The sequence below is a fragment of the Anabrus simplex genome, chromosome 6 (assembly GCF_040414725.1).
Source record: "Anabrus simplex isolate iqAnaSimp1 chromosome 6, ASM4041472v1, whole genome shotgun sequence".
In the NCBI taxonomy this organism is placed as follows: domain Eukaryota; kingdom Metazoa; phylum Arthropoda; class Insecta; order Orthoptera; family Tettigoniidae; genus Anabrus; species Anabrus simplex.
Genome location: NC_090270.1, coordinates 171,154,126 through 171,181,593, shown reverse-complemented (window position 1 = coordinate 171,181,593; position 27,468 = coordinate 171,154,126). Strand labels below are relative to the sequence as shown.

The 27,468-nt window shown below is 38.3% G+C and overlaps 1 protein-coding gene across 6 annotated transcripts in view; it reads right to left on the bottom strand.

Moving 5' to 3' along the window:
* Marf1 (meiosis regulator and mRNA stability factor 1-like protein) overlaps window positions 1-27,468 on the bottom strand; it is an 818,555-nt gene that overhangs the window by 180,789 nt on the left and 610,298 nt on the right. For 5 of the 6 annotated variants that reach the window (XM_067150043.2, XM_067150047.2, XM_067150045.2 and 2 more), the window contains exon 21: window positions 14,717-14,902. The exons of the other annotated variant lie outside the window; for it this stretch is intronic. In XM_067150043.2, coding sequence (XP_067006144.2) covers window positions 14,717-14,902 — 186 coding nt within the window. The remainder of the gene's footprint in view (window positions 1-14,716; window positions 14,903-27,468) is intronic. 6 annotated transcript variants of the gene reach the window in all.

The window sequence follows — 27,468 nt, the reverse complement described above, 5'->3', positions numbered from 1 at the left end:
AAACTTCAGTGAAATAGACAGACGATGTAGAGAGTGTTGGAAAAACTAAAGGACGGAGGCCAATTAGGTTAAAATTTTTCTCTACCCTAATGGCAGAAATTGTGTTAAGTAACAGTAATAATTTACAGGGACAGAAAGTAGGGGTGAAAAGAGACATGGGAAAGGAAGGAAGTGAAAATATGAAGATCTTGAGCAGACACCTATGAAGAGTGAGAAATCAGGGGCTAAAGGCACGAATAAGAGGTCAGAGGTTGGTGGTGATAAACGGATGATGGGTTAGGGAGCACTCAGTGACGAAGCTAAAGGAGATGGACGAATGCGTTATTTCCGAGGGAGGAGAGATGACAAGGCAAGATGGAAGGAAGAAAGAAGTAACAAAGAAGAGGGGAGACGTGGAAGGAGAGGAGATCATCTCAGAAGAGAACGGACAGTGTAGTGTGGATACAGAACATCAAAATAGTGAAGGGGTGAGTGAGGGTGAGCAGCAAGAAACGGTGAGAGCAGACTGTAGTGGTTCAGTGAGCAAGAAAGGACACGAGAAGACTGATCGACAGGAAGGTAAAGCAACTATGAGTAAAGAAAAAAGTAGGAGTTTAAAAGACCTCTGGGGAAAAGTACGTAAAGGGATGGAGGATACGGAGGACATGGAACGGTATAGGTTGGTTATAAAAGGAGGAATGGAGACAAGGGATGAAAGGTCGATAACTACAAGGAGCAAGAATAGAGGGGGAGACTTAGAAGGGAGGGAGGGAAAGTTATAACTATATTGGAAAATAGGAAGTGTGAATATTGAGGGACTAATGAACAAATTAGAAAATAAAGTTCGGGAAGTAATAGAAAGTTTCGATGTTGTGGCACTCTTGGAGACGTGGCTGGAAACAGGGAGGGAGATCTCATGGAAGGGGTTTGTGATAAAATATAAATATAGAAGAAAGGAGAGGAATAAGGGACGCGCACCAGGAGGGATGATAGTATTAATTAGGGAAGAAATTAGTGAAATGGTAGAGGATATAGAGACATATCAAAGAAACTATATGGTTGAGATTGAATATGGGAGGGGTGGAAGGAAGGAGGAAGAAAATAAATCTAGCATTCGTTTATTGCCATCCTAGTAGTTCAGCACATGTAAATAAGTATTTTTTCGAAGAGTTATTGGTGGATATTAGTAGGATAAGAGGAAAGTTTGCAGGAGAAGAGGATATGTTGTTATTCGGAGATTGGAACGCTAGAATAGGGGAACAGAGCCCAGTATATAGTAGGGAGGATGGAATGTTTATGTTGAAAAGTAGGAGGAGTGAGGATAAAATTATAAACAGTTATGGGGAGAAGCTCCTAGAGATGTGCGCTGCGGGGAATTTGTATATTCTGAATGGATGGATGGAGGGTGACAGTACGGGGAAATTGACATATATTACTGAGAAGGGAGGTAGTGTGATAGATATGGTTTTAAGCTTGGAAGGAGTGATGGAGGATATTGTCAGAATGGAAATAGGAGACTGGATTGAATCACACCATTTCCCAGTGTGGGTTATGTTGAAAAGGGGGGAAGAGAAGTGTGTAAGGAAGGAAGCTGAGACGAAGGATAAACAAGGGAGTGGATATAATAAGTATAAATGGTCAGATAAAGTGGGACGCGATTGAAATAGGGTAGCAAAAGAGGAAGTACAACTTCTGAAATATGGGTGGGAAGATGTGATAGAGCAGAATAATATTGATAAAGCCTTGGAATTGCTGCTACATCCAATAAAGATGATAGTGCAGAAGGCAGAATGTAGAAAGAGAAATAAGAAAGAGGGTGAAGAATGGTTTAATAGAGTGTGAAGGAGTGCGGAGGAGGGTGCTGGGTGCGTTAGGAGAGTACAGAAAGAAAGGTGGGAGCGCAGAAAGGGAGATTTTCTGCAAATTGAGGAAGGAGTATAAAAAGAAAATTTGTGAGGTAAAAAAGGCGTGGTTAGAGAAAAAAATTGAACCCATAAATAAGGATAGTAAGACTAACAACATTGAGAAAGTATGGGAAAAGATTAATAGAATAATTAAGGGTGGAAGGAATATAGAGAGAACGAGTATTGAGGAAGTTCAATGGGTGAGGTACTTTGGTGAATTACAAGGGCAGAAGGGGGAAGAAAGATGGAGAGGGACGGGGGAAGAAGTAATTTGGGGGAATAGGAGAGTGGTAATTTATGAAATGGACAAGGAAATTACAAGGGAAGAAATCTTGAGTGTGGTAAGCAGAGTTAGGGGAAAGTCGGCCGGGGGATGTAATGGGATAAATAATAAGTTTTGGAAAGAAATTAGCAAAAATGAGACAATGATAGAGGGCATAGTTAAACTATTCAATAAGATCTGTGAGGGAGGTAAGTACCCAAAGGAATGGGAAATAGGAACTGTATGTCCAATATATAAGGGTAAGGGTAGTAGGAACAGTTTGAACAATTCTAGAGGAATATCTCTGGTAGACTCCTTAAGTAAAATATACACTGGGGTGTTGGTGAACAGGTTAAGTGAGTGGGCTGAAGAAAATGAAATATTGACAGATTTCCAAGGGGGATTTAGGAAAAAGAAAAGAATAGTGGATAATATAATGATAGTAAAGACTGTTTTAGAAAAGTATAAGAGCCTGGGTAGAAGTACAGTTTATGTGGCAGCAATAGATTTTGAAAAAGCGTTTGATAAGGTGAATAGAGAGCCTCTATTAGAGAAATTAGGCAGGCTGGGGGTTTCGGAAAAGATGTTGAGGGCAGTGGAGGGAATATATAGGGTTGTCAGGTTTTGTGTAAAATTGGGAGACGAGAGACTGAGTAGACCCTTAAGAGTCCAAGGTGGGTTTAAAGCAAGGGTGCAAGTTATCGCCAATATTGTTTATTTTATTTATTAACGATATTTTGGAGGGGCACGGGGCAAGCAATTGGTCCGTGCCGGTAATTAATGGCCTGGAGGTACCGGGACTGATATTTGCTGATGATGTGATATTGATGACTAACTTCAGGGGGGATGCAGAGAGCGTTAAATGCAGTGTCGCTGTTTGCGAGGAAATGGGGATTGAGGATTAATGGGAATAAATCTAAAATATTAGTAGCCCAGGTAAACAAAGGAAGAAAGATAGAAGGGAAATGGATCCTGCAGGGAGAACGGTTGGAACAAGTAAGGAAGTTGGAATATTTAGGAGCTATTATTAACATTAAAGGAACCTGGAATGATCAGATTAGTAGGGTGAAAAACAGAGGATTAGCAGCCCTTGCCTCAGTCAGAAACTTGCTAGCTAAATACCCGTTATTAGTTATAAAGCCTTGAGGCTAGTGTTAAGATCGGTGATTTTCGGGAGGGTATTGTATGGCGCAGAAGTTTGGGGGTTGGATGAGAAAAGAGGGGAATTAAGATGTATTATTAGTAGTTTTGGTAAGATAGTAATGGGTCTGCCGGGGTGCTCAGCAAATGCAGGGGCAGAATTAATGTGTGGGGAAGATTTGGAATCGGAGGGTGTGAAAAGAATAGTTAGATACTGGATGATTTTAAAAAGACAGGAAGGTGGGAGGGTTTTACAGGCAGCGTATGAACAGCAACATAAGAGCATGTATAAGGGCGGATGGCTAGAAAAATTTAAGGGTTATTTGGAGATGATTGGATTAGGGCATCTATGGGGGGGAGATTTGGACGAAGACAGAAGTTAGAGGGACGAGGATGCTTATGAGGAGGATTAGAGACATTCATAGGCAGAAATTAGTGGGGGAAAGTAAACTGAGAAATTCGCTGAATGTTTTTATTAAAATAGAGGAGGTTGCAGGGATAAATATCAGATACGTTGACAGGTCAAAAAGGTATGGGATGATGTGGTGGTTTATGGGATTGTATAGAAATAAAGGATGGTTACAAGGGAGGGACAGGACAATGTGTATACTTTGCGGGGCAGTGAATGACGATTTTCACTTATTAAGTGACTGTGAAGAAACGAATAAGATAAGAAATAGATTACCGAGTGCCGAGCATCGGAAACTATTGGGAAGAGGGGATGAGCAGTCTATTTTAAGATGGATTATAAAGCAGTGGGAAAGCGGGGACGAGTTGAACAGGTATTTATGTGCGGTAAAAAAGTCCTGTGAGAGCAGAATGAAAGAGAGGAATTAGAGGGTGGACAAGGGGGTACGTGTTTGGAATAGTGATGTATGTCTATGGGAAGCGTGTTTAATAATCGGATGATATGCAATGGATGGAGATAGTATGATAAAATTAATGGGAAGGGGAGTATTGTGTTGAGTACATAGTTAAGTGGGTGGAGTTGGGTAAATGATATGTGATTTCATAAAGGCAGGGACTTTTTGATTGTGAGATGGCTGGTTGGAATGTAATTGCTGACTGTCGTTGTTTTGGTATTGATCGGGAGTAGGTCAGGGAACAATGAATGTGACGCAAGTTGTTGAGCGCATAAGGACACGTGATGAGTTTGCTGGAAGCATGAGTCGGTGACTGCTACAGCTAACTTATTATTTATTCCTATTATTATTATTATTATTATTATTATTATTATTATTATTATTATTATATTTTCATTTACATATTATTATTATTAATATTATTATTACTATTATTATTATTATTATTATTATTATTATTATTATTATTACTACTATAATTATTAATATTATTTTCAATAGACTTATTGCTTTTTGAACATGTATTGGGGCTGGAAGCCTGTTTGTTCATAAATAAATACGAAACAAAAGTTATAAATCTCATTTTCTTGGTCCATATTGAGTTATCATATAATATTTATTCGAAACTGTACCGGGCGGTACACCTCTACGACGTGAGTTCAAATCTTGCGCCAACTGAACTTCTCTACAGGAGAAGCCCGGAACTTTAACAACTGAACTAACTCTACTGTTTATCAGAAGATGTCATTGTGTGTTTTTGATTTGCTTTTGTTTTTCATTGATCAAGAAGTGTGGACATTCTCTAACAGAGGTCTCTACCAAAAAAACTATGGTAATACACTCTGGTGCAATGGAATGAACTCTCTTGAAGAAATTTTGTATTCATAAGTTTTGTCTTTACTAAATTTTGTTCTGTCATTGGTGGGTTGGCAATATTAAGTTTTCTTTCCGCCTGTTTTGAATTTAACCAATCCTAAATTTCTGTAATTAATTTCCCACCAATAAGGTGTTTCTTCATTGCCTTGTCTACAAGTTTTTGCCGTCAACCAATAAAAATTGAGTGGGTGTGTCTACTCATTCCTGAAAGGTCTCGAATTTTCCACGAGGGTATAAAAACTGCTGATTTTCTTGTCTCCGGGCACTTCAGTTACATCTACCTTAGTGTGTGGATATGTAGCAGGCGGCGGGAAGCGGCCCGTTCTTCAGGCAGCAGCTCTTCATCAAGCTAATGGCCTCTTAACATCTTTATTTCTTGCTAGCTCAGCAGTTTAACTCTCGGGGAAGGTTCGAAACCTTTAATATGTAAACTATTAAACATGTAAACCCTTTTTCTGCTAAACTTCAGTTTTCTTGAACTTTAATTCGGGGATAGAGAGTGCTTTAACCTCTCGAGCTCCCCTTCATTTGAAATTGAGGCGACTACGTTTTCGTGACCGTTTCTTTTCTTCCTTAATGTATTAAAGTTTCTCATACGAGTCACCTCCCTAGATTGGGATTAGCCCCAGTGTATCGGCCTAGCGCCACTTAGGGTTTTAACATGTGTATTTAGGAGTGCAAGTTCACGCCTCAAGTCCTTTCTGTACTTTGGGCCAGTAACTTAACCTGATGATTTTTTTTTTTTTTTTTTTTTTTTTTCTTCATGCGAAGGCCCTGTAGGTTGGGTACTAGTTACCCCTGTTTATTTATAAGTATGCCTTAAGGGCAGTCAAGTGTAAAGTTTGTTTATGGCCTTCTGATAGGCTTTAACTATTGAGAGCGGGTCAGCTCTTTCTGGTATTTTAAGAGGGGCCTCTAGGAGGCTTGACATTACGTGGTGGGAGCAAACGCTCCATGTAATTAAGGGTTTTCTGCCCTTTGGTATTTGTGGTTGTGAGAGCTCAGACTTTGGGGCTCGTAGCCCAGAATTTGTAAAGTTGCATTGTACCTGATTGTTCCTTGTTATTTCACCTAGAGAGAATTGTTAACCTTTGTTATCTGTTGAAAATATAACCTTTATTTAAATTTTAAATTCATCTTTAAGACTTGTAGTTAGACCCATTCCAGCCCGCACCTTCTTTCACCTCTGCTGTTCCACAGATACCTCGGAACAGAAACAATGTTTGAATTATCCACCTTTTCAATATAATTTATTTATTTATTTATTTATTTATTTATTGTATTTCAAAGATTGTTTTGAATAAATATTATTGAAAATTAATTTGTTCAAAAATCCATTTGCAGTTGACGTCTGTCATGTACATGTGCAACTACAGATCCAATTAATTGAACTTCAGGGTTGTTTCCAATTAAGGGACAAGTTCGTGGAAGGAAATCTTATTAACTTTTATAGGGCGCTTCTGGCTTTCTTAAAATTCACGAGAAAATTCTTGTGTGCATTTGCGAGTACTTACATTTGCGAACAAACATTATCCAAAATGTTTATAAAATCAAAATTACGTTCGTGGATCAGTGATGAACACCTACATTCCATTCTGAGGGTGGCTGTGTCAAATCTATTTCCAGACATTTCAAACCAGTCACTTCAATCGAAGGTCCAGGCCTTTCATTAATCAGCAAGTTTATCCCAAGTTACGGAGTATTGCTTACTTTTCTCAGTTTGTTTTGTATTGTGGTTCAGGTCATTGTTTATGTTGCTGAATAGCCGTGTGAGAGCTTGGTTGGTTAATTGGTTGGTGATTGAAGAAGGGGGCACCTAGGGGTGTGGACATACCTATTTATGTTAGGGAAGATTGGGGGGAGGGGAATGTGGCCCCCGGTATGTTTAGAAAGCTGCCATTCGGCCTGCCCGCAAATTAAGTTGAGCACCCCTGGTCTAACATGATCTGCTGAAGAAAGGAGAGGTTATCTTCGATCAAAAAGTGTGTGAAATTACATTCAGCTATCAAAAATGGCTTTTACGGCCGCAGATCTTACAATCACAGGAATAGAACCAGCTTTTGGGTGGTTATGCCGTGTGCATTTTGCAGAGTTCTATTCTGGTGGTTGTATTCCTGCGATTGTAAGATCTGCGGCCGTGAAAGCCATTTTCGATATTCTAACTCCATGAGGAGTAATATTTTTTGGAAATGGAGAATTCACTTCTCCTTTAGCAGGTTAGCAATCCCTATTTGCTAACACGGCGGGACCATGCGGTTGGTCTGCCACTGCTAAGCAGAGTCCTGGAGGGGCGTGCCAATCCAGCTGATGAGCCCAAATGGGTGGGCGAAACTCTGCAAAATGCACACGGCATAACCACCCAAAAGCTGGTTCTATTCCTGTGATTGTAACATTCACCTAGTTTAACACTATTATTGTCACTTTCTGGAAGAAAAAAAATCATGCTGAGTAGCTCGGACGGAGCGTTGGCCTTCCGAGCCCACCTTGGCAGGTTCAATCCTCGCTCAATCTGGTGGTATTGAAGGTGCTCAAATACATCAATAAATTTACTGGCATATAAAAGAACACCAGTGGGACACAATTCTGGCATCTCCAAAAAATGCAAAAATTATTAGTGGAACGCAAAATCACTTACATTATTATTTTTAGTAATAAAAGAGCATCTCGCATCACCATTTTATGCGCCTGTACTCATGCTTTTCTGGATTTCACATGGTGTTGGGAGTCATTATGTCCTCCAAGTTTAACTGGAAAATCACACTTTCATGTTTCACAGAACACATGGTCCTAGGCATAGAAACTCTGCCGTATAATGCTTTTGGTAATGGTGATTTGACGCAAATAGTTTTTGTCGATCATCACTCGGCTCTTCATTGCTTTTATGCTTAAACATCTTGATATTTTATTCAACACAAATAAGCTCACACAACGTATTATCAGCATCGCTTTGTAATACTTTGTGATCTATAACAAAGCAGGCAACTCCTTACTAAATGAGAGGTAATAGAACAAGAACTGAACACACTTGCTGGGAATGTGTTTGGCAAATATGTTACACTCACGGTCAAAGGTTGTAAACAAATGTCACCATCTGGCAATTTTAACATAAACGTAAGTTTCTCGACAACAGGTACATGGAAAGAAAAATTTTAAGGCGTTTTAGTGTTTGGGTAGAACGCATATATCGCCGAGAGTATTTAACTTATGATTATGTTTAATGTCTGAATTGACAGATAAAAAGAGGCGTCTACCTATTCATAAAAATATATGTGAAACATAGTTTTCATGTAATAGCAGTTCAAAGTAAGCCAAAATTTGTGCTAAATATGTGATGTCACACACATACTCTGTTATAAGATGGCGCTGTGTTGACTCACGTGCACAGTTAGAGGTTAGCTGAAACAGCGATAATTTAATAAGTCTACGAAACCCTCAAGCCCTGTGGTCATTAGAAGAGTTGTGATAGTACATATATCACACCCCTGAATTATATGTAGAAGTTAGAGATATTATTGTCAGTATTCGATTTATTATTATTATTATTATTATTAGTATTTCATTTGTATATTTTGACATTTATATTGGTAAGCTGGAAGATATCCACATATGTAGGTATGAGTAATTTGTTTTGCACGAGTGGGAAAACCTTGCTTTAATAACTCTGGTAATTTGAATGAGTCATCTGGCTACCCCAGTGTCTGTTGTGATGTACTTGTGTCAGGAAATTCCATTTACTCATGTATATATCCCAGCCTGATGAGATAAGCTTGTTGTTGTACCAGGAAAGTTTGGTGATTCATGAAAACTCCCCAGAGTTTGTTATTGTCTTGGGAGGAAGAAGTAGTTCAGGGCTTGGTCTTGATTTGAGATCACTCATGATTGGCTGGCAAGCACCAATCCAGACGTCTCATCTGAAAGGAGGGGGATGTTGATGTCTATAAAGGTTGGTCATACGGCGGCAACCAGATGATTGTATGAGAGATGGTAAGGAACATTATAAGGGAGATTGTATGAGAAACATTGTAAGGGTGATTGTGAAGGTGATTGTATATGAACGAGAAGGAAGATAACTACAACTACAACTGACGCACTGTACGGGAAGGAAGTGGTGCTGATACACGGTACTGGAGTGACACGGCAGCAATGGACTGGACTTCAAACGTTCGTGGAGCGTAGTCGTGTTATGTTTGTGGAGAGTGCTTGCGCATTAAGTATTGTAGCACTTGTGGCGGCCTAGCTTTATATGTTGGTGAAAGCTATCTCAGACTTTCCATAAATTTATATGTTGAGGATCGACAGACGTGTGTATATATCTTTACAACAAGTGTTAAAATATGTGAACACAGTAGTACAAGGTACAGTATCTGTGTGATGTGATAACTGCCGATTATGAGAATCGGTAAGTCGAATTGATATAGAGACAGTGAAGGGTATTTATCTTCATACATGTACATTGTTCATCGGACTATCTACAAATGGTAGCTTAGTTCTCGCTTTCGTTTTCCCACGATTTTCATTATTATTGTTGTTGTTGTTGTTGTAAATATGGAGTCTTCCAGCAATATTTTATGTGTGTATTATATGTATAATGTTGTATGTTGATGAGGTGCTCATGCACGGAATTTGTTCAGAATATAGTTAGCTAATTTAGAATCAGTGTTATTGATAAACCTGGGTGCAGTTCCTACCGTATTAGTCGTTTTCAGGAGGTTAGGTAAGGCCTGCAGCAGATGTACCAGTACGCAGCATTATGTACACGCCCTGGGATATAAAGTCTATCATGCTCTTATCTAAATTCGAGGGATCCATTCTGGTGAACTCTGGCGCCCATACTACGGACATTTCGGTTAATTATGCTCATTAATTTTATTCAGTTTTTGAGTAATTTTATTTATATATTTTTATTCATTTATTTATTTATCAGTAGTCATCAACTTATTACAGAGTGACAGCCTACTGCCAATTTTTTTTCACAAACTGATGTTGATAGAAAGTCTCTTATGCAATGTAATGTAATGTACAAAAATGTTTTACATATTCGTGGGGATAGTGCAGTGATATGGCACTCTGATATCAACCTTAGGATAACTACAGATTTACCTGTAATGCTATGATGTTTATTCCTATGTGTCATGAGCTTCATATTCCCAAATGTTTATTTCTCGAAGACTATCTACTCCTTGAGACATTTGTGTGGCAACTCTCATACTGTGGTAGTGCGAGACCTGCCCAATTTGATAATGTTTATAACTTCATCTGCAATCTTAGCCCTTTACTACTTGTTACAATTGTCTAACTTCAATCTGCAAACAGTTAAGTCATATCCATTGCAAAGCATCTAATATATAGAACGATAAGAACATAAAACAGAATAAGCACAAGAACAGGTCAATGTGGGAATAAGGAGCAACGGAAAGAGGACACAAGGACAAAGGAGAACACAGACAAGGATCATCTCTACATCATCTTACACTGCTGTCTTCAAATAGAGTGCCTCTGTCCTCACCAATCTCAGCTCGTCTACAAACTGGGGCAAAATGTCCAGAAGGTGTACAAAAAGAGGTGTAACTCATGAACAACATCAAATTGGCGTTATAACAGTAGGTGGAAAAAGTTCCCACCACGAGTTCCACCCCCAGAAGAAACAAATTGTTTCCAAACCTGGCAAAAATTACTCCTAACAATCAATGATAGTTAATCTAATCAATTTTGGAAAAGGCCGTGAATAAGAAAACTGCAAGTGATGGATGCAACAGAGCTGATAACCACAGAAGAGACCCCTGCTACATAAAGTAGCACTTTCTAAATGGGCTTGGCAGTACAGACTTCATTTTAAGGAATTGGAAACATGGTCTGATTAATTTTGTTTTTGTTTGCACTCTCACAAAGAAGTGAAGAGTGTACGATAGGTCCAATTGTATGTATTCTCATCTGGACTGTGTTAAAAAAATTTAGTTTACCGAGCTCGATAGCTGCAGTCGTTTAAGTGCAGCCAGTATCCAGTATTCGGGAGATAGTAAGTTCGAACCCCACTGTCGGCAGCCCTGAAAATGGTTTTGCGCAGTTTCCCATTTTCACACCAGGCAAATGCTGGGGCTGTACCTTAATTAAGGCCACGGCCGCTTCCTTCCCACTCCTAGCCCTTTCCTGTTCCATCGTCGCCGTAAGACCTATCTGTGTCGGTGCGACGTAAAACAATTAGCAAAAAAAAGTTCTAGTTGGAGATGTTTCTGTGATAATTGGGTGATGTCTTCATACCATGAACTGGGCACTTTCATACAGTAGACTGAGACCTTTAACATGCATGGACATCTACTAGTGGCCATTAATGTATCCACAAAGATGCACACGAGATCCTGTCAGTTCAACGATAAGATATCTATTAGGTTCAACCTTTTCAATACTAATTAGGTACGTGTTTATGTTACAAACACCTTTTATTCAACTTTGGGACCGGTTTCAACATATATAATGTCATCATCAGCCATAAAATGAATCACAATATATAAGCAGAGACATAATCTGTAAGTGACTATTCACACCATGTGTCATAATAGAAGAGGAACGGCTTAATAATTAGATCTGGCGCAGTGACACACTGTTTGCACTTCACAGAACAACAAGTAGTTCTCAAGAGGCTAGGAGTAACACTAAAAAATTACGCAGCATAAAGAAAAATATACCAACAAGCCATTTTGGAACATACGAAAACATTTTAAATCCAATATCACATTAGAAAGTGTTTCATCAACAAGTTTGTTCACGAACAATATTATCCTATTGACAATATAAAATTAATGTCAATACATTTGTATAAATGTTACTCCAGCAACGAGAACAAGTCAAATGTCCATAACATAGACAATTATCAAGTGCAGAAAATTGTCAATATAGTTTACGAAGTTTTAACGATAATCATACAAGTTAAGCAACATGAATCAATACAATTAACCAGATCTCAAAAGTTTTTTATTTTTTATTTTTCATTTTTTAAACAATTTAAAAGATGTTCACCAGATGAGTTTCGTCAATAAAATATTAGATAGATTTTAGACAAAAAGTTTTAACTTAAAGACATAATTTTGTTATATGACTTGTAAAATAATATAAGATTTGTCAATTAGTTTTATAGGAATAATCTTAATCCAAAAGAATTGTTTCATGATCTTATACAACCTTAAGTGAATAATAGTTGGCTGATGATGCTCACGAAAAAGGAGCGAAACATGTACCATATAAACATCTTAATAAATATATAAGTTTGTACTACGTTTTTATTGTATTGAATAGGTGGTAATTAACAAAATTATAAGAATTTGTATCGCTCAACAACATCCCGACGAGTCCTTAAAAAATCAGAAGAGAACAAAGAAAAGGCTGCCGCAGGAGAAAACAACGGGAAAGAAGAACTGACCCGCTAGAAAACAGTGATACTGCCAAACATTAAAAACACTACAGACAGGATCGGCAAGATATTGGACAAATACAACATAAAAACTATCTATAAACCTCACCGGAAGCTAGCCCGTTATCTACCACCAGTAAAAGACACAATAGAATTACAGGCCCCTGGAGTATATCACACTGAATGTAGCTGCGGAGCTTGTTATGTAGGCGAGACAAAACGTCTGATCTCCACCCGCCTAAAAGAACATATCCGTCACACCAAGAACCAAAACACAGATATTTCAGCAGTAGCCAAGCATTCCTATGAAACTAGGTACGGAATATCATTTGACGAGACCAAGATCCTAGCAGCTATCCCTTAGAATCTGGAAAGGAAAATCCGCGAGGCTATCGAAATCAAGAAACATCCGAACTACATAAATTTAGAAGAAGAATATAAAATCAATAATTCTTGGATGCCTATCATTCATAGTTTAAGACATACAGACCACAACATAAACACATGGGCCGCAACCCCATTACATAACAGCGCGGGCAAGCCTCCACTACCTGGCTGTGACACATACTTTCCAGAATTCTCACGAGACAGCCAGGGCTTACGCCAGCCAGAAAGGCTAGGATATAAAAGGCCAAGATCAAGGCTACTCTAGTAGTGTAATTTCTGCCTGGGAGACTGATTACCTCGGATCGAGTAGGGGTATTTCAGTCGCCTTGACAAAGAATACTGTAATGTATTCGAAACGTCAGAAAACTGTACGCGATATGCGTACAAGTACAACATGGTTCAACCCGGAAATTAAATTAAACAACTGAACATCACTTTAATATGGAGGCTGCAACATTGTATGTCACACGAGATAAATATTCTTACTACACCATAACTACAACCGATAACTCATCAACCAATACTCACTTAACAGTAACTAACTTCACCGTTAAGATTGTCTCTATGTAGGTATCCTGGCCAGCTTCCAGAAAGATACATTACAAGCAATACCTTCTCGAAAAGTCGAGAATGCATAATACATAGAGAATAATGTATGGAATATTCTCAATTATTCTAGTGCCTATTACCATTCTGGGAGTTACGGTGTGTTTCACAATTATGGATTACAATTTATATATACAGGTATTTATATTAATTGAACCGATATAAATGTCTATGTTCAGCACATATTTCATGACATAATCTCTCACACAATACGATCATTTGACTACGTATATTATAATAATAATAATAACAATAATAATAATAATAATAATAATAATAATAATAATAATAATAATAATAATAATAATGATCGAGCTCGATATTTGCATTGGTTACCCAAGGGGGCGTAAATATTATTTTCAAGTTATATCTGTTTATTGCACCTGCATCAGCATTCTGAATAAACAAGTGCTTTCTGGTAGACCTCATCTCTGTGATGCACACAAATTGGATGTTCTTGTCTTCCTGGAAGATAACTACCATACGGACATGATGAACACTCTGCAACACACACTTTTCTCAAATTGTCAGCCAATTTCAAGATTTGAATACATTATAAAATCGAGGTTCTCTAGGTGTAGTGGATAGGACAGGGACATCCATGCATTCTGACAGAACTTCGAGATCTCCTGATGCCGAAATCGCAGCCAACTGGTGTCACAAATTTCCATAACTTTCTTCAGTCTTTACCACATGGGATTCATGCAGTTATCAAAGCCAACATGCTATCTGCAATGGAAGGCATTTTGTCCACAGAGCTCAAAATCTCCGTTACTAATCCTTTATTGGCTTATTGGACCAATCATATCGGTACATATTTTGACACAATTTCCTCCCTTTTGGCTTTGATAGTCTCAAAATGAACTTTGAAGAAAGAAATAGGCTGATATACCCATTTCCTGACTATCTCTTCCACCATATCAAGAGCGCTAATGCTTATTATTTACAATGCAAGTACGTATTCCATTCTGATAATACAAATACCGTAGATAGCATGCTCCCACCCCATAACTGGATGCTTATGACACAGGTTGCAAAATCATAAAGAAAGGTTTTACATGCCAAGAATACTTGAAAAATTCAGTTGGCAACATTTTAGAACAATATTGCATTCCTGAAAATTTAGGCTAGAATCACAGAAAATGAATATTATTTTACTTATCTTTCTCCATCACTGTTTCCATATCACAAAATCATTGAAAAGCAACATTTAAAAGGCATATATAGAATAGATCAAGACTCAAATTCACATCAAAGCTATGTCTCCTGACAAGAAAGAAAGTTTTACTTTTACCTGTACATGCTGAAGATTCCTTATTTGACTCAAACTGATTGTTTGATTAAAATAATTCTGAACTGTTTTAACAAGCTCAGGATATTCCATCCTGCAGTCTGGCAGATCCATAAGAATATTCTGAACACACTGCTCATTAGCATGATCAACAAGGGCTACAACAGGTCCAGCCTGAGAATGGAGCAGCTAGAAAAAAATTGAAGAAAGCTTTAATGAAAGCTCTAAAAATATAAAAGTTCTTTTCATGCAAAAATAAGAAATTCTATATGAGTTCCACAAATTAGCTTCCAGGGTTTGAAACCATTTACCATTTTACATAAGAACTGTCCAAGTCAGCATGACGTAACACCAATTGTACCACCACCAAATATTTCACATGAGAAGCGAAGATTTATAACAAGCATCTTTTGACACATTATCAAGATTATATCCAACATGAAGTCAATTTTGCAGTTCTCCCTAGTTTTCCATGACTAACTTGCATGCAAGGAAAAGACACTCAAGTTTTAGTTAATATTAAAGTGTCTTATTACATCGAACAAAAGGATATGGTTTTATATATTAACTAGTTGAAGTACTCATTGTTGATGGGACAATCACTTAGCACATGCATGATTACATATTTGTCCACCCTTCAAATTGTTCCCCATACATTAAGGCACTTTAGTAGGCATGCCTCTCCGTATCAATGGCTTGCCGTGACGTAATCGCATTTTTTGCCCTTTGCTCTTTCATATTTTTTGCATTATTACTGATCTTGAAATGATCTCTTCCCTCCCATATGAAAGAAAACCAAGCATCAGGTTAATATTCAAAACACTTTAAAATGTTGCCGAAATGATACCATAGCAAATCTCTCTTCAGTCTATAGAGCTAGGTTGGACTCAACCTTAGAATACTAACAGTCATAAAATTAACGTGTATGTGCCATTTAACTGCACACTGCTGCTTTCTGCATTACCCCAACACACCACCTCTATGCAGTGTTTCCACTGCTAAATGTGGATGATGTCAACATAGCATTTAGATACATGTGAGTACCAAATGCCGGGAAAGTTCATATTCGATAAGTCACTGCGCTTTTCTTTTACATGTTATAAGTACTGACGCATTATTGTTGGTATGTACAACTTATTGGAATTAATAATTTTTCTTCTGTACTTAGTGTCGTTAAAAATTTAACATGAGAAAAATAGTTCGTAGTGTCTGTAGTATTTTCCATATCTATGGTAGTGGTTTTTTTATTATTCAATTGTTTTATCCAGAGATTGTCTCTCCAACCTTCCCGCACCGGAACCGCGCTAAATTTATTATTACTCTATGACTGAAACTATGATTCTTTTATCTTTTTGTGTCGAGTGATTGCGCAATGTGTTGTTACGTATTGAGTTGAGACAGAAAGGTTTTAATAAATTTTTCTAATCAATTATTGAGTGTTGTGCACCAATTCATTTTTGATAGGTTTTGGGCCCAGTGCGCCAGTAAGTCGTGAGTAAAAATGGCATCAGTTGCGGATACACCGAAGATTGAGAGACTTGGGCCGAAAAACTATGTGGTGTGGTGCAAGCGAGTGAAGGCTTTCCTATCAAGACAGAAACGCCGGGCTGCCATCAATCCCGGTTACGATGATGATGAAGATTTAACTACAGACGATGAGGATCTAAAGGCCACTGCACTCAGTTACTTGATGGAGTTGATAGAGGACTGTTACTTGAATGATGTAACCAGACAAGAACGAGCAAAGCATGCCTGGAACAGACTTAAGGCAATCCATTTCAAGATCTCTCCTTTTCAATTAGTGAGTACGATGGACAAATTGGCAAGTTGCATCAAGAAACATGATTAATCTGTTTTGGAATATCTGAATTGGGTTGAGCAATTAGTGGAAAAACTGAGAAATCATGGAACCAACATCAATTATCAAGACATGGCAGCTTACATGCTGAGAGGTTTGAAGCAAGAAAATTACAAACACATTGCTCATGTGATGGAGTTAAATGAAGAAAAACTATTGTCAGAAAATGTGAAGAGTAAATTGCTGCTGGAAGAAGATAAGACTAGAGAGAGAGAAGGATGAAAGTAAAGAATTGAGAAGCTATGTTACGAAGAACAAATGAAAATTCCATGGTTTTGAGAAGAAACACAAATTTTCTGATGAAAAATTTGGCTCTTTTGATAGATCCTGCCACTGTTGTGGTTAACTTTGGCATTTTGCAAGAGAGTGCCCAAAAGTAAGTGAAGCCAAGTCAAGAGGAAATGTGATTTGTTACACTTGTGGCAAGGAGGGACGTCCTTCATTTAAGTGTAGAAACTCTGAGGCTAGTACAAGTGACAATAGGGGCTCAGACGGGAATGCCCATGACAACAAGCAGCCACAGAGAGAATTCAAGAATAAAGTTGCCACTTATGAAGAGAAGAAAGAACTGGAGACAGAAGAAAAGAAGATTGGAAATAGCACTGTGAAAGTGAAATATGTTGTGCATTTGATGAGAGGACCTGAGGACAAAGAATGTAAACAGGACAAAAGTCAAGTGATGTAAATACTTGGATTGTGGACAACGGTTGTAACCACCACATTACACCTCACCGTGAGTTGTTGAATAACTTTGCAAGAAATGTGTCAGGTTCAGTGCAGTTGGGAAAGAAAAGTGTCGTATGTGATGTGAAAGGCAGTGGGTTCATAGTGCTGAAAATAAGTGATAATTGTGGTGGATGGACTTTGAAACTAACCGAAGTGCTGTGGGTTTCAGATACATCTGGTAATATTTTGTCGATGAGGGAACTTGAGAAAACTAATGTGCGTTTTGAGATAGACAATGGAAAGGTAACTGCTTATGACAAAGGGAATGGAGATGAAGAATTGTTCAGTGCCTATGCAAGAGAAGATGATGACATGTATGCCCTCAAATGTGACTGGTATGAACTAGACAAATCTGACTGTCAAGATAGTGATGGTGAACAGGAAAAAAGGTAGTGTGAAGTGTGTATGAAAGGCAAAGCTAAAAGGGCTCCTTTCCCAGATAGACTAGTGAAATCACCAGCTCTTTTAGATCTTGTTTACTGTGATGTTTGTTATGTAAAGCCTGAAACCTTGACAGATGCCTATTCCAGATACAATGAAGTGAGTGTGTTAAAGCACATGTGAAAAAATAATTACATTAAAGAAAAGGGCTGAGAATATTCAAGATAAAAAACTGAAAAGTGTTCAAATGGATGGGGGAGGAGAATATTGTAATAATAACTTGAAACAGTTCTTTGTTGACAATGGCATTGTTCACAGGCTGTCTTTACCAGGGGAACACCAGCAAATGGGAGTAGCAGAGAGGTTGAATCAACAGCTTCTGACTTTAATTCAGTGCATGTTATTGAATGCAGCTATGCCTTTGAATTTTTGGGGTGAGGCGCTCAATACTGCCTGTTACATTAAGAATAGGTATAAGGCATGTGCTATTGAAAACAATCTACCCTATGAGTTGTGGTTTAACAAAAAATTGTCTGATGAGGAAATTTGCAGAATGAGAGTATTTGGATGTCGTGCCTGGGCATCCGAGGAACATAACAAAGCTGAGAAATTAGAGTCTAGAGCAAAGGAATGTGTCTTTTTGGGCTATCCTGACAATAAAAGAGGTTATAGGCTGTGAGACCTGGAAAACAAGCGTGCTGTTTTGTCCAGAAATGTAGTATTTGAGGAGAGTGTGTTTCCCATGAAAACTAAGGAAGGAACTGCTACTGTGTTGCCTGTTAAGTCTTGTGAGAAACCACTTGTCTATTTAAGTTTGACTCTTATAATGAATCTGACTTGGTGCACAGAATTGATGAGCAAGTAATAGATGAACCAGATAGAGGTCCTGAAAATAGTGTGAATAACATCAATGCTGAAGTGCAGGAAGAACCCATAATTCCTGAACTATGTAGTTCACAGAGAATCAGAAACAGAAGAGAGTGTGTGGATTGCATTGGATGTAATTTGCATGTGGTATCTGCTGTAACTGACAGTTTACCGAAGAGTGCCAAAGAAGCTTTGACTGTTCCTGAATGTAAAAAACGGAAATCAGCAATGGAAAAAGAGCTACAAAATTGAGAAAAATGAGTGTTGGGAATTGGTAGAGAAAGGAAAGAATATTACTGGGACAAAATGGGTGTTCAGAATCAAAGGACGACTTGATAGTAATGAGAACATTTACAGGGCTAGGCTTGTAGCTTTAGATTATAAGCAGGTAGAAGGTGTTGATTATAATGATACTTATAGTCCTGTTTTGAGGCGTCAGATTGTCAGAATCTTGATTGCTGTTGCGGTTGTCAAAGGTTGGTATATTCAACATTATGATGTAGATGCAGCATTTCTAAAGAGTAACATTAAGGAGGAAGTGTTTATGGAGCAACTAAGTGGTTTTGAAAGAAAACCCAACTGTGTCTACAAGTTAAAGAAAAGCATGTACGGTTTACACCAAAGTACAAAGGACTGGAACATTTGTCAGGATGGTGTCTTGAAGTCAATCGGTCTTAAAAGATCTGTTTGTGAACCATGTGTGTACTTTGGTAAAAATATGCTAGTTGGAGTGTATGTTGATGATATGATAGCTATCTGTATTGTTGAAGTTTTGGAGTGGTTTAAGTAAGAATTGTGTCGCTATCTAGACTTAAAGGATCTTGGGCAAATTAAGAGTTTTTTATCGATGTCTATGACTGTAACCAAAGATGCTGTGTATGTTGATCAATGCAAATACATTGATAATCTGATACATGAGTATAACATAGAAAATGCCACAAAGGATGTGTTGCTCCGTTGGGTGTAGGGGACAAGAGGATTTTAGGGGAGGCCGATAGTTGTAATCAGACTTAGTATCAAAAGGCTGTAGGCAATCTACTTTATATAGCCAACAATACAAGACCAGACATATCCTTTGCGGTCTGCAAGAAGAGCCAGTACTTTAAGAACCCTAGCATAAAAGATTGGCAAAGAATAAAGAAGGTGTTTAGATATCTGAAGAAAACAAAAGGTGAGAAGTTATGTTACAAAGCTAGTAATGATTCAATGAGTGTTTATTGCGATGCTGATTATGCTAACTCTGAGGACAGGAAATCTATTTCTGGGTATATGTGCAAATTTGTTGGTTGTCTGGTTATACGGTCTAGCAAGAAACAACAGATTGTTGCTACTTCAACTGTGGAGGCTGGGTTTGTATCAATGGTGGTGTGCACAAAGGAAATGTTGTGGTTGCATATTTTTTTCAACAAGTTTGATGATTGTAAAAGCATTAAAGTGCCAATTCAAATTTTTTGTGATATTCAAGGTGCTATACATGTGAGCTCAAGTCCATGTTGTGTCTGAGAAAACTAACATATGGATGTTCGCTATTTGTTTGTAAAGGACATTGTGGCCAAAGAATTGGTAAAGTTTGTGTATGTACTATCAGATGAAAATGTGGCAGACGTTTTCACGAAGGCATTGTCAGGGGTGGGAGCTTCTAAATTTAGGAACTTGTTAGGGCTTGTTGATTAGCGTCTGCATGTTTATTTACGTGTTGCTGGGGACCGAGGTCAAATTTTTGTGACAAGGGAAGGCAATGGAATAATTTTTCTTCCGTACTTAGCGTCATTAAAAACTTGACATGATGAGAAAAATAGTTCTTAGTGTCTGTAGTATTTTTCATATCTATGGTAGTGTTTTTTTTTTAATTATTAAATTGTTTTATCCAGAGATTGCGTCTCCAATCTTCTCGCACCGGAACCATGCTAAATTTATTATTACTCTATGACTGAAACTAGGATTCTGTTGTCTTTTTGTGTTGAGTGATTGCGCAATGTGTTGTTAAGTATTGAGTTGAAATGAGACGAAGTTTATTAATAAATTTTTCTAATAAATTATTGAGAGTTGTGCCCCAATTTATTTCTGATAAAACTTGCGTATTCTTAGTATGTAATAGGTACTTGGATGTTGTCATATGCGGGTAGGTTGCTCATTACTAGGGCCCGGATTCATATGCACTAAAAACTTTGAAAATATGCACGAAAATATGCACTAAAATGTTGAAAATATGCACGAAAATATGCACTAAAAATACAACATAGTGCAATTACCAAATAAATTATTTAATTTTAACTCAGTGTTAAATTGATAAACAAGTTACATTCCTTAGAAAATGATGCGTGGTAGTAGGTTTCATCAGTTTTTCAATGTGTTCAAGAGTCAATGACATTGTTGTCGGACAGAAGTAATTTATACGCCGAAAATTATTGTTCAACGTCAATGGACGTAATTGGGCAATACTTTAACACCGGCACTGACTGCTCGGAACATTCTTCTAGCAAAGACTTCAGAAATGTTTGCAGTTTAATCTGGTAAAACACTGCAATAGACGAAGAGCAAGTTAACAGATAACGCACTTGTTAACGCAAACCTTGGGAGGCTACTGTAAGGAGAAGGAGGAAGGAATGTTAGAAAAAAGGAAATTGCTGTTGTGAAAAACATCCTTATCCATCTATCTACTTGTATTGCGACATCGAAAGCACTTTCCTTGATCAGGGAAGGTTTCGCATGTTGCCCAGTGATGTACAACATACAGATTTCATTATATTTTTAATTTCGTTCAGAAATCTTAGATAATCAAACACATATAATAGAAAAATATGTCTGTATATGCACTAACATTCAAAATATGCATTTGCATATGCATTTTTTAAAAGTCCGGGCCGTACTCATTACGGATGGTAGCTGTATAGTTATTAGACATGTGGCTTTACAGGACACAGTGGATAAACTGCCAGTTGCTTTACGTCGCACCGACACAGATAGGTCTTATGGCGACGATGGGATGGGAAAGGCCTAGGAGTTGGAAGGAAGCGGCCGTGGCCTTAATTAAGGTACAGCCCCAGCATTTGCCTGGTGTGAAAAAGTGGATAAACTAAGAGTGAAATAGTTCATCTGCAGTATTCTTGACAAGCTGGATGAAGATGACAGCAAAGAAGACAACCATTTAAAAACTGAATCTGAGCATGAAGACTCTCCAATGACGATCCAAACTATTAACCCAGCGACAGTTCTGAAGATAATCTTGACTGTGCTCCTGATTTTCGAGCTTCTGTTTAAATTTAGCAAATTTAGCAGCCATTCAAAGGGAAATCTCAAAAAGGAACTTGGGAGAGAATAACAGAAGGAACTACTTCCAACAGCTCAGCTTCATCCTCTCAAATTCTAGAATAGCTTTTTGTTGACTGAAGTGGATCAACTCAAGGCCCCTAATGATACAAGATAGATGATATATTTGATAATTAAAATTTTAATTTTTTTTGCAATTGCTTCACGTTGCACCGACAGAGATAGGTCTTATGGCGATGATGGGACAGGAAAGGGCTAGGAATGGCAACAAAGTGGCCATGGCCTTAATTAAGGTACAGCCCCAGCATTTGCTTGGTGTGAAAATGGGGAAACCACGGAAAACCATCTTCAGGGCTGCCGGCAGTGGGGTTCGAACCCACTATCTCCCAAATACTGGATACTGGACGCACTTAAGCGACTGCAGCTATCGAGCTCGGTAATTAAAATTTTAAAATGTATCCACTGACTAGAGTTTGAAATAAATGGTGATGAAAAATAATTATGAGATTAAAACAATCAGTGGATCTAATTCTCAATGCCTTACGTTCTAATAAAAATATAGAAAATACAGGTGACAACAGAATAAGGCACTAACTGGAAATATATATATAAAAAATTAATGTTAGAAGTTAAAATAGCCCATTCAAATATGCAAACAAGAATTAAAATAGAGTCAATGGGATAGAAGCGCAGTTAACACAAAAACATTAAGACAAAGGTCATTATTAAACACGATAATAAAGACCACTATCCCCCATAAAACAGATGACGAGGTCTGCTGACTGCTCGTCATCTTGCAGGATGAGGGAGATTGTACTCTGAAGTTTTAGCCTACGGCGCATATGCCAGGTCTACACACTCCGTAAGGATGTGTACCATGGTAACACGATCGCCACAAGTACACACCAGAGGGGTTCCCATTTCAGTAAATATGAGTGAGTTACTATATCGTGGCGATCGAAAGAAGACATAATACCACTACTTCCCTCCGAGAAGCTCGAAGGGAAGTCCTCCATATCTTCGTTGTACCTTTCACTCTCAGCTTATATGGAGGTGGAGTGGCTCCATCTTCCAATGAGACATAACCAAATGTGTCAGGTGAGAGCGAATATTACTTACTGGAACCTTATAAGTCAACAGTGTAACTGCCTCCTTGGCAGCCTTATCTGGCAACTCGTTTCCCTTTACACCCATGTGGCCACATAAACGTGATTCTGGTGCCGGCATCTGAACACCTGGCCAGCACGTCCTGGATCCGCTGCACCAGAGGGTGCTGAGGGAAACAGGTATCAATAGAGTGTAGAGAGCTCAAGGAGTCAGTACACAGAAGAAAGTGTCGGCGCTCATCGGACAGTGCGTACCGCAGAGCTTCACAGCTAGCATAGAGCTTTGCTGTGTATACAGTACAGTTTTCTGGGAGAGCAAAAAGAAACCTATCATTGTCAACAACGAACGCACAGCCCACCTTCGTTTCTGTCCTGAACCATCTGTGTAAACGACAACTGAACCTCGATATCGGCCAACAACGGACAGGAAGAGCCTCCGATAAATCGAAGGGTCTGTGTTTCCCTTCAGGCTAGTGTGCAGGTCCAGGATTATTTCAGGTCGTCGTATTATCCACGGAGGTACCCCTCTTGGTTGCCTGACAAGGCAGGTAACTGATGCACCACCCAGATACAGACTGACGACGACTATAGACTAAATTCAGATGACCAGCTTAGGAAAATGTATGTATGTATGTATGTATGTATGTATGTATGTATGATATATACGGAATGTAGGCTAGTTTTGAAAATTTACATTAATTACTTAAACTATATGTTTAAAAATATAAACATTTGTACTTACGACTTGTATTTATATTATACTATCCTTAATTCTTCTCAAATCGTCATTTAAAGCTGCTATGAACAACCCCAACACAATATCGTCCTTTGAAGAAAATACACAATATGCATAATGGGGTTGAAAATAGACAACCATGCAAAACATTTTGAAGGATGGCCAAAGACGGGTTTTGAATCCATTCATTTTCCGAATCCAGTGATAGATTGGCCTCGTGGCATAGCTACTGTGGTGGGTCATTGTGTACTTTATATCTGCCTGTAAAACAAGTTTCTCCGTGCAATGTCTTGTTACCTTTATCTTTAGAAGCTTCTTAGTATAATTCAGGGCCGGCCACCGAGAGAAAGTTTGCCAAGCGAGCATCTTACCGTGCAGCGAGCAGCAGCGGGAGCAGATAAGAGAGCAAGGTATACAAGGCCAGCGATACACATCAGTTCTATGTTTCATAAGTGCTACCGCAGACTACAGGGGTAACACTAAACAACGCACAAACACAGTTAAAAAGGGAAGGTAAGAGTACAATACACAATATAAGAAAACACTACACACTCGGAAAAACAGTAGCTGGCATTACTCGGATCTCCAACAAAACATGTACGTAAATATCAGTAGGGCCAACTAGTGAACAACAAACCAGGAAGATGAAAAGGCTGGGAACCTACCAAAGGCGTGGACATGGCTTAGATAGCGGATTCCGAAATAAATCCCCGTGATCCTTAGATTTGAAAAATACTATTTACAAAATAATCTTACAAATACATTCCAAGTTACGAGCTATAAGTTCAGTGGTATCCATAGCTTATTTCGTAGCAGTGTAAATTCAAATTTCAAAACAACTATACATCTAGTTACCAATGCAGTAGTACAATGCAATTTACAGGTTATCTAAAGTCTAGCGTACCTCAAGTGATACAGAACTACCAGAGGCAACCCCCAAGGAAAATAATATTAAACTACAATATACATATTTTAGTGAAACAAGAAATGGGAATGCCTCGGAAACGAACAGGTAAGTCCAGCTGAAAAACTAAGGCGTCATAAGTAACTAATTTGGTGAATCTAGGCGAGGTTAGGGCAGACTCCTGTATGAAAAGCAAATCGGAACATTACGGAAATTTTAGCAGGACGGAATTCAAGAGTGCTTACCCGAGGAGAGTGCCATCCCGGAAACCGGGGCGACGTCAACCAGATAGGCTTCTCGCAGACCGATAAACCAAGACTGACAGAATTCAGGGTACAGAATTCATTCGAACACTGCCTCGCTCATTATATATAGGAATGACTGGCCTTGGAGGCAGCCAATCAGCGTGCACGAGTTTCCTATCGCCACCTAGACTCACCAATCACAACCTTACTTTCGATTGCGAACTTTGACTAACATTCTAGAATACGCATGATCGCGAAAGTCGTATTTTTCCAGAATAGACAGAACACATTTTCTAGAACACATACCAACCAAGTAACAACCCTGTACAAAAGTTATGTAACTTTCTGGATCTTTCCAGGAACTATAGACAGAATTCTACTATTTACAAATGCCTATGTTACAACATTATACCGTACAGGTTAGGTCAATAAAAATAAAACATCATATCATATTTTACAAACGAAGTCTTCAAAAAAAATACATTCCACTCGCATTACATAGTTCACTTGTAACAATAAGCATACCGGGCATGGCAGAGGAAGGAAACACGTGTCAAGTCATCGCGATCACCTTCAACTCCCACCACGTTCAAAGGGAACACCCGTATCTTTTTACCGAGTGCAATGGAATGGTAAAATGCTTGATTTGTAGTAAGACATTAAACTTTATTTAACCCCTTAAGCAGGGAGCTCGGCACATACCGGCTCACTCCCAGGTGGGGAGCGATTTCTTTGATAGAAGAAAATATTTAATTACTTGATTAAAAACAATCTTAGACTATAATTAACTACTGAAGGACCCTAAGAGGAATATTTACCTCAAAATAATTGTTGAAAAATTTATTATCTTAATTTTTCAATACTTTGTGCAAGAACGTACTAAGTGCTTTCACACTGTAATATTGAGGTAACTTCATCCTAACAGCAAAGCTCTGGTTTTTGTTTATACAGTAACTTTTACCTGAATATTTTTGACAGTTTACTAACAATATCTGCCTGGAAATAAATGTTTCTGTATACAGTATGTAAATTGTAGATTTACATTCACGTGTAATTAAATGATTTACAATGGAATAAATTATAATACTCACAAAATTTTCTGTTATTTTGGTAGCGCTTTTGAGGGATCAAGTGTATTTAGCCTACCTACAACTCGTGACACACACTGACTATATTACACTATAATACAGGTAATATTTACAGTATTTACAGTCTTCACAGTGTTATATCTTTTACAGGTGTTCATCATACCCACGGAAGCAGATCATGTTATATAACCTGCCTTGGCGTCGCATAATTTATAAAATGCCATTCCGAAAATCGATCGTTTTCTTGGTATGTAAACCTTCCACTCTAGGTATAAGCTTCTGAAAATTTTGCTAACAGGTGGTCAGATACTGGATTTATCTTGTATATTTTGGGAAGAATTTGTCCATTATTCACCTCATTGTCAGTCGTATGTAAAAATCTGTGGAGGAAAATCTAATAATAATAATAATATTAATAATAATAATAATAATAATAATAATAATATTGGATTTACATCCCACTATCTACTTTTAGGGTTTTCGGAGACGCTGAGGTGCCGGAATTTAGTCCCGCAGGAGTTATTTGCATGCCAGTAAATCTACCGAAAAAAGGCCGATGTATTTGAGCACCTTCAAATACCACAGGTCTCAGCCAGAATCGAACATGGCAAGTTAGGGTCAGAAAGCTGGCCAGCGCCTCAACCGTCTAGGCCACAGAGTTCGGCGAGAGAAAATCTCTGCGTCATCAGCTCATAGAAAATCTGCGTATTGAACAAGCGAATGTGAGAAATATAGTGTCCTAATTTAGGTTTCTGTGCAATCCCCTGCGGCAACAGTATGGCGATGAGAAGCATTATTTCACAACTATTTGTTTTGTTTTGTTTTCCATAAAAACTCCCTCTTTACATCACAATGGAATTTTGGATCAAAGCGGGACCTTCGTTGTCCATTTTCAGTATAAGTTGACGAAGAACTTGCACTGGTTGAATTGAAATCAGTATTATCGTTACCACTGTCACTGTCATAGTCGCTACTTGAACTGCAATTGAACTCGTGCTGTCTCTTTTGAGACTGCTGAACATTTGCATCAGCTGGGCCCGAACCTTGTAAATTCGAGCCTGCGGTACTTATTCCAGGTATGTTCCTGTATCTTCCGAACTCCCCTTTGTCAGAACTTACTTCACTAATATAACTATTCCAGTAAATTCCAACACTTCGTTTATCAAGACCCGTAAATTGTCTTCCTCTAATGGTGGGGGCCGGTAATTCATTTTAGACATTTTAGCGGAAAAATGTAAGAAAAGGGATCTAATAGAATCCTCATCTCTACAGTTTGAAGGGAAGTCATGAATTGTGCCTGTATTACGGATGGGTACGGTAATAAATGTTGTGTAACTCGCGGTAAACATACACTCCAGTCGTGAAGGAAGAAGTCAAGAGTGGGGATAATGAATCAGTTCACAGTTGTAAGATGTCATCAGAGAAGTCTGTTCAGTATAATAATCTCTAAAACTCCCTTCTACAGCAATATTATTACATGCAAGGGACGGTTAGGCGATGAGCTAAAGCTTCAGCGCGTAGCTATTAGGCCTTAGGTCGTTCTTGCTCGGACGTAAGCTGCATTCTTTATGATG